At 44.2% G+C, this 8,069-nt stretch overlaps 1 protein-coding gene across 1 annotated transcript; it reads right to left on the bottom strand.

Moving 5' to 3' along the window:
* Positions 1-891: 891 nt before the first annotated feature.
* Positions 892-7,586, bottom strand: GPHB5 (glycoprotein hormone subunit beta 5). Its single transcript, XM_078387587.1, has 3 exons — positions 7,562-7,586; positions 5,547-5,752; positions 892-1,335 (listed from the first exon to the last, which is right to left on the bottom strand). The coding sequence occupies exons 1-3, from the start codon at positions 7,584-7,586 to the stop codon at positions 1,147-1,149; spliced, it is 420 nt and encodes a 139-aa protein (XP_078243713.1). The 3' UTR covers positions 892-1,146.
* Positions 7,587-8,069: the final 483 nt, after the last annotated feature.

The raw sequence follows: 8,069 nt of genomic DNA, 5'->3' as shown, positions 1-8,069 counted from the left end.
GTGTTTAGGGACGGATTCCTCACTATACAGGCAGCGAAAATGGCCACCGTATGGAGGATCTTCGCTGGACTGTGAGTTTTTACCCCACTGGAACGCATTGAACGGGTTTCAATGTGTTTCAATGGGGCTTTTATTTTCGCTTTACAATGTTTTTGCTTAGCGGCGATTTTCCTGGAACAGATTATCATTATATTCGCGAAGGCTTTCACGGCCGGGATCTAATGGTTGTTCTGGGTTTTTCGGGCTCTTTGGCCGTGTTGTGAAGGTTGTTCTTCCTAACATTTCACCACCATCAGATTATCATTGTTATGCGAGGCACCACTGTATGGGTTAACCACATAATTATCTGCTAACCTACTATTATATGACCACTAGAGATGAGCAGAAGCAGCTGGTTTGGCAGTTCATGTTGTTTCATTTTAGCGGCCGAACAGGTGTTTGGTACTTCAAAGCCCCACCTTCTCCACCGGGCTCCCACTCAAGGAACCTAGAGAAGGCTGGGCAAGGAAGCCAGACCACTGCCTCCAAGTGGGCATCCACTGAAGGAGGTGGGACTTTGAAGTACAGACCACCTGCTTGGCCCCTAAACAAACCAGCACGAACTCCCAAACTAGAGATAGTTCTTCCCCTATCTCTAGTGACCACTGGAACCTGGGGTATAAAGTTCACTCTGAAAAGTCCAGTACATCCAACCCCACTGTGCACGATTCATATAGAGACTGAGTTGTTAACCTCCCCTCTGTATATGCCTAAGCTGTATTAAGCGCATACTGAAGAATATAAAAATATGAGCAAGAGGCTTGCAAAGAGGTGTATCATACGTGAAATGTTTTCAGACAGCCTGAGGTGAACACCAGCAGGCAAACTCAGGATATAGCTTAGAAAAAACATCACGCCCACGAAACCAGAAGAAAAAGACATTACATATCAGTTGATAATGTGCGAGGCTGCTAGAAATGTGGTTAATGCGAATCGTGGAAACGGCATTTTGTTCCGATGCGTCCACGGCTGATCTGTCAATGAGGGTCAAGGAAGCAGAAAAGCCTCCGAGCTGAGCCGCTACGTACATTCTGCCTCGATTTACACCAGCGACACCCGGTTGCAGTTTTGACGAGGGCAGAAGACGGCCCAAAGCCGCGAGGAGATTCAGATGGTCTCGCATTCTGTGCTTGTGGTGAGGCACATGCTGCAGTCACACCGGATGGCCTTGGGGTAGGTGTAAAAGGGACTGACGTTGGGCGCACAATTTGGTAGCTTCACCGTTATCAGCTGAGTTTCGTTATAGTTACAGACACGGTGGTGTGCTTCGATGTAAGGGGGATCCAGGACTGGCTTCTGTTTCCAAGGGAAATAAAGCAGAAACACTTGTTGTAAGGCCATGTCTATGAAGCTTTCTTCACCAGTGCGAGAAATGTAAGAACATAAGAAACTGCTGGATTAGACCAAAGGCGTATCTAGTCCAGTGTTCAATTCACACCGTGGCCAATCAGCTACCTCTGGAAGTTTTCAGACAGGACATTAGTACAATTGCACTCCCCATCTCATATCCCCAGCAAATGATATACAGCCTCCAATACTAGACATGAGCTAGTCCTGTTTGTATCCCTGGGGATTAAAATAGGAATAGCAGTAGGTGCCAAGGAGGTCCATTCCCTCCCCCCCAGAATTGGCTGGTCCACTCACTGGTTGCTGTGAATGCGTTCTTTGTCGTCGTCATCACACCAATCCAGTAGGAGCCCGGCCAGCACTTCCCTGCCTCCCCATGCAGCTGACCACTCATCAGCTGAGTGGGGAGACTCCCTTCCCACCTCCTTGCCAGAGTGGTTGGCTATGCAGGGAGGCGAGGAAGCACCGGTCAGACTCCTTCCTGGTTTAGCGTGACAACAAAGGACCCCAGTGCTGCGTGGCGACTGGTGAGTGGACTAGACTGTTCTGTAAGGAGGGAATGGGCCTCTGTGCTGCTGCTGTTTGTGTTTGTACCCCAGGGATAAGAATATGAATAGCCCATGTCTCGAGGTAATACTTACTGTATCCTGAGTGTACCCAGCTTCTTTTCCAAGCTGTCCAGTCTGGCCACCCCCTTGTGGCAGTGGGTTCCACAGGTTTAACTGTCTGCTGTGTGGTTTTTTTTTTCCAAGTCCAGCACTAACCATTACCCATGACTGCCTTTCCTTGGTCAACGGCTCTTCTACTCTTAGTGGCATCTGTTTTTATTTGATTCACAGGTTGATTTTCATGTTAATTTCTATTCCAGATTGATTGATTGATTGAATGAATGAATGAATGAATGAATGAATGAATGAATAAATAAATAAATAAATAAATAAATAAATAAATAAATAAATAAATAAATAAATAAATAAATAAATAAATAAATAAATAAATAACGGTTGTTATATGGCCAGAGCTGGCACATGTTGGTAGGAAAACATTGCAACAATTAATAATTCCGTTGGTGGAATTCAGCCATAGATTTTCCCACAACAAGCATGTACATACTGTATATTCTCTCTTCTTCTTTTCATATACTAAATTCCTATGAAAGCCGAAAGGGGTTTCCCATGACTTGGAGGGAAATTAGGGCTTCGGCCTGATGCTGCCTTCAAGGTGGGTTAAAATTAGTCACGCTTTTCTGTCTGCTTCATGTGTGTGGACTTGTTTGCCCCTCCGGTCCCTCCCACCCTTGCCACAGTGCTGAGGCAATCCAAAATTAGAAGCAGACACATTGTGGGGCTATGGAATAAAGTGTATCACTAGTGAATCAGGGGCTCTGTTTTAATCTCCGAGGAATTTGCCTGTCAGTGAAGTCATAAAGGACAGTTTCCCCTTAAGTGTTTAAGCTGTAAGAGGCTTTCAAAATTATATAATGAAAGCATTACATAAATATTTTGCCACACAACACTCTAAAGATTTTTTTTTAAAAGAAGAAGCGGAGAAACTGTGCTTGTCGAATTTAAGGCAATGGATTCTCGGCAGAAATGAAGCCCCGTTTCAAGCATATAGAAGCTCATGAGGTCATCTGGGAAGAGCAAAGCGCTACTGGATCGGGCCCATTGCCCTTCAGTCACTGTGTAGCATCAGAAATCAAGACACCATGCACACCCAAACAGAACACAGATTTTTTAAAAAATACACTTCTCCTTTCAACAACACCAGTGTAGTTCAAAAGCCATGTATAAGTCTTGTTTCCCAAAACTTAACTACAAACATTTCAAGGCATAAACAGCTGATACTCTCTCTCTCATTCTCTCTCTCTCACACACACACACACACACACAGAGAGAGGGAGAGACAGAGACAGAGAGCAAAGTGTGCTGCTTATATGCCACTCCATAGTGCTTAAAGCACTCTCTGGGCGGTTTACAAGTTAATCATGCAGGCTACACATTGCCCCTCCAGCGAGCTGGGTACTCATTTTATTGACCTCGGATGGACAGAAGGCTGAGTGAACCTTGACTCGGCTACCTGGGATTGAACTCCAGATGATGAGCACAGTTTTGGCTGCAGCACAGCAGTTTAACCATAGGCACACAAAGAGAGAGAGGCGGCTAAAAGACAGGAAAAAATCTCTAACAGAGGGGGGGAAACACAGGCGCAATCTCTCCTCCCCACTCCACCCCAAACGTCCCCAACCTGCGTTAGCCTCCTGGCATGCCTCCAGACCGCTCCCCAGCCACCACATAGAGTCCCCATGCCAGAAGAGGGGATTGGCTGGGCCCCCATCTTTGAATTGAGAGCTGCCACACCGCTTCCTGGATTCGTACAGTAGCACCGCATTTATTGAATCCACGTATGGCATAGCCAGTTGAATATTTATTTATTTAGTGAAATGTTTCTTTATTTGGGGGGTGGGGGGTGGATCTCTATACAACCAAAACTGTGCTGCTCAAAACTGTGCAATTCAAGGGAGAAGTGTATTGTAAATTAGAAATTGTAAGCACATGTTCTCTTTATACTGCCATCTTTTTTATATTAAAAAGGACCAGTTAAATGCACTTATTATTAATTCACTAGTTGCTAATTAATTCATCAAGGCTTACATTTTTATAACTTTTTATATGGGTGTAAGTCCATTGAAGCCAACAAGACTTACTTTTGAGAAAACATGTCTAGGCTTATCACCCAAACGTCAATGTGGGTGAGACTGTGTACTGTATATGGAAATGAGATGGGGATCAAGAATGTAATGCTGAGCATAGAAATCAGCTTTCAAGGAATCTCAGCTTTCTTTAATGCAGATTTCTAGCTTTAATGAAAATCAATATATGTTTGAATTCAGTATATTTTGACTGTCGGTTTGTTTGTTTATGGGTAATGAAACCTCAAAAGTGTGAGAGTTTGGTGAAAAATCTATACAGAATTATAAAATAAAGCATAAGGTCAATCTGGAACAAATAATCTTGTGGACTACACTCCCAGAATCCTCCAGTCCAGAATCATTCAGAAGTAAATTTTCCAGCCTCTGTTTCAGATCTTGCCCATCCTCTGTATGACTGCCTTTCAAGAATTTGAAAAGTGCGATCATATCTCTGACCACCAAAGAATTGCTTTTGAATTGTGGTGCTGGAGGAGACTGTTGAGAGTCCCCTGGACTGCAAGGAGAACAAACCTATCCATTTTGAAGGAAATCAAACCAGAGTGCTCACTGGAAGGACAGATCCTGAAGCTGAGGCTCCAATACTTTGGCCATCTCATGAGAAGAGAAGACTCCCTGGAAAAGACCCTGATGTTGGGAAAGTGTGACGGCAAGAGGAGAAGGGGACGGCAAAGGATGAGATGGTTGGACAGTGTCATTGAAGCTACCAGCATGAATTTGACCCAAGTCCGGGAGGCAGTGGAAGACAGGCGGGCCTGGCGTGCTCTGGTCCATGGGGTCACGAAGAGTCGGACGTGACTTAATGACTAAACAACAACAAAATCATATCTCTCTTCTGCCTTAAGAAAAAATAAGACTGAGGGAAGATATGACACCATTTTTCAAATACTTGGAAGGTAGTCATATAGAGGAGGGGCAGGATCTGTTCTCAGTCATCCCAGAGTGCAGGACACATAATAATGGATTCAAGTTATAGGAAGCCAGATTTAGGCTGAAGATCAGGAAAAACTTATTAACTGTTAGAGTTGTACGACAATGGAACCAACTGCCTTGGGAGGTGGTGAGCACTCCAACGCTGGAGGCATTCAAGAGAAAATTGGACAGCCATCTGTCAGATCTGCTTTGACTTGGAGTCCTGCATTGAGCATAGGGTTGGCCTCAATGGTCTCATAAGCCCCTTCCAACTCAATTATTTTATGATTCTATGGAACAGATAAACTTTGGACTGCATTCCCAGAATTCCCCCCAGCCAGCATCATCTAATAGTAACTTTTCCCAGCTCTGTTTCAGGACCCTGGCTTCTTTTTGCCTCTCTCATAAGCAGCAAAAGGTGAGTAAATTCTGCATATTTCTTTAGCTGCAATACAGATGGTGGTAGCAGATAGCACCTTTTCTTGCTTCAGCAGCCTAGCTAGGAAAAGAGAAGCAAATTTTACCTACAGATACTCACCTCCCATGTCTCACATCTGCCCCAGCAGGCATCCGTGGTGATGCGCATTGCCTTGCAACCTGGCTTCTTGGCCAAGAATGTAAATTCACGCACGGCACAGCCAATGAACGTCCGCAGGTTGATACTGGAAGGTCTGAGGGTGCTGACACAGCTGGCTAGGATCAGTAGAAACAGAAAGCCCTGGAATGCCCTCTGGAGCTTCGTGGCTGTGAAAGAAACACCAAAGAGGGAGACTTGTTGAAGAAGCCAAGTGGATGTTTGGGCATCTTTTCTTGCTGCAGGAGCCTCATGGCGCAGCAGTTAAATTGCTGTCCTGCAGCCAAAACTGTGCTCATGACCTGGGGTTCAATCCCAGGTAGCCAGCTCAAGGTTTGCTCAGCCTTCCATCCTTCCAAGCTTGCTGGGGAGGCAATGGGTAGCCTGCATCATTAACTTGTATACCACCCAGAGAGTGCTTGAAGCGCTATGGGGTGCTATATAAGCATTAAGCAGCACACCTCTGTCCAGATGTCCTATATGCCCATGGCAGTTTTTCTGACTAGTTCGGGCAGTGCTGAAAAACAGCTCCTGTACTCTTTTAAATGCCCTTCAATTTGCCCTAAAGGATATAATCAAGGGAAGTCTTTGTCGGCCATTCCCGTCTGACTTATGAAAAAGTTTCTGTATTACTTATCAGAAGTTCAATTTCCCGTCCATAAACAAAACAAGCAACCCATTTCCCAAGGTTGGCTGAAAATGGGTGGTGATGGTATGGCATCAGGACAAAAGGCTTTTCACATGCCTAGAATCAGTGGCTTACATCGGTGGTTTCCAACCTTGGGTCCCAAGATGTTACTGGACTAAAAGTCCAAGGATTTCTGGGAGCTGTAGTCCAAGAAGATCTGGGGATCCAAGCCTGGGATCCATTGGCTTAGAGGGTATCCTCTCGGAACCTAATTTAGGAAGGAAGAATTGAGAGGGCAGAAGCAAACACACCAGCAGTAACAGCTGGGGTTGAAACTGCATGAAAGCAACAACGCTCATAGTCAACAAAAGTGCACATTTTAAAAGTGTCCTGACAAAAACTCCATTTCCCTAGTGTAGAGACGTCTGATGAAGTGGATTTGTCCATGACACCTGACATTAAAAAATAGTAAACATTAATCTTTACGGTGGCATGTTTTTGTCTCTTTTTTATTTTATTTTTTTTATTTTTGCTATTACCTATAATACAATTTATTTACTTATTTACTTATTTACTTACTTACTTACTTACTTACTTACTTACTTACTTACTTACTTACTTATTTATTTATTTATTTATTTATTTATTTATTTATATTTTATTTTATTTTATTTTATTTTATTTTATTTATACCCCGCCTATCTGGTCATTGCGACCACTCTAGGTGGCAATAACTTTCTGTTAACCAAAAAGAAAAACAAACCTGATACGAATCTGAATGGAATGGACATAGTGTAACAGGTGAATTGACCCATAGCTGATACAATGGCTTCCTCTCAGTTCAGAGTATTAGAAGAGTTGAACGGCTCTATAATATATACATTCAGGATCAGCTCTTTGGCTGCCTGAGGCAAAGACGGTGTCCCCTTGTCCATTCCACACAGGATCCAACTGGTCTGGCAGGTGAACCTTATTTTCAAGACTTGAAATGGTGTGTGGCCTTCCATCAACTTCATGTAACAACCTAGTTGACGGAACGCAAGGTAGACTAAGTTCTCCAAGAGGGACACTGCCAGAGGCCTCTCCAGAGATGACTGGACTACTGGCCCTCACCATCTGTCACTGGAGACACTTAAGGACTGACCCTGTCCTAATTTGCTGACCAGTCTGGACTTTGTCCAACTCTAAAAGCAGACTTCCTGGTTTTCAAATCTCATCTTAAAACATGCAAACACTGTCATATTAAACCAATATTTTTGAGCTCGTTCTGTGGCTTCTCCAAGTTCTTCTTTCCAAACGAAGCAACGCGTGTGTGACCCAACTTCCAGCAAATGTCAGGAAAGGCTCTTACCTAGTTTGATGGACACGCCGCTCATTTTCTCCTACGGAGTTCTAATTGGACACCCGTTCTTTGCAAAAGTCAGGAGACCCGATCTGGCAGCTACTTTCGACGTTTCCTCTCTCTTTCAGCAAGTCTCGTTTACCAGCTGCTACTGGGCTGCTTAATTGCTCAAATTTATAGACAAGGCGCTGTCATTCAAATGTCAAGGGAGGCAGATCCTTACATGACAGAACAGCGGCATCAAAGGAACTGGACTAGAAAATGAGTCTCCTTCTCTCCCCCCCCCCCCCCCACCAAGTGCTTAATAACTTCAGGGGTATTTGATTCTCTTGGCACCACGGGGCTGAAACAAAGGAAGCATCTTGGTGAGGCCACAGAATCCTACATAGGAAAAAATGACGAGGGCCCTAGACCTTCCCTCTGCCGCATGGTGTTTTCAAGCCTTTACAGTTCAGGAATCTGTGAAGGCATTATCTCAGGTCTCGGTTATTAATCCTTGAAAGAAAAGAACTTAATC

This window comes from Pogona vitticeps, chromosome 1 (genome assembly GCF_051106095.1).
Source record: "Pogona vitticeps strain Pit_001003342236 chromosome 1, PviZW2.1, whole genome shotgun sequence".
Taxonomy (NCBI): Eukaryota; Metazoa; Chordata; class Lepidosauria; order Squamata; family Agamidae; genus Pogona; species Pogona vitticeps.
Note: the sequence above shows the minus strand (reverse complement) of the source record. Positions and strands in the feature narration are given on the sequence as shown.

Bases quoted from the DNA above. Each gene is read 5' to 3' on its own strand.
- GPHB5 (XM_078387587.1), bottom strand. From the start codon at position 7,586: ATGAGCGGCGTGTCCATCAAACTAG. The intron at 5,753-7,561 runs GTAAGAGCCTTT...TTTCTTTCACAG, and splicing joins CGGCGTGTCCATCAAACTAG to CCACGAAGCTCCAGAGGGCA. The intron at 1,336-5,546 runs GTGAGTATCTGT...CCTTGGAAACAG, and splicing joins GCAGATGTGAGACATGGGAG to AAGCCAGTCCTGGATCCCCC.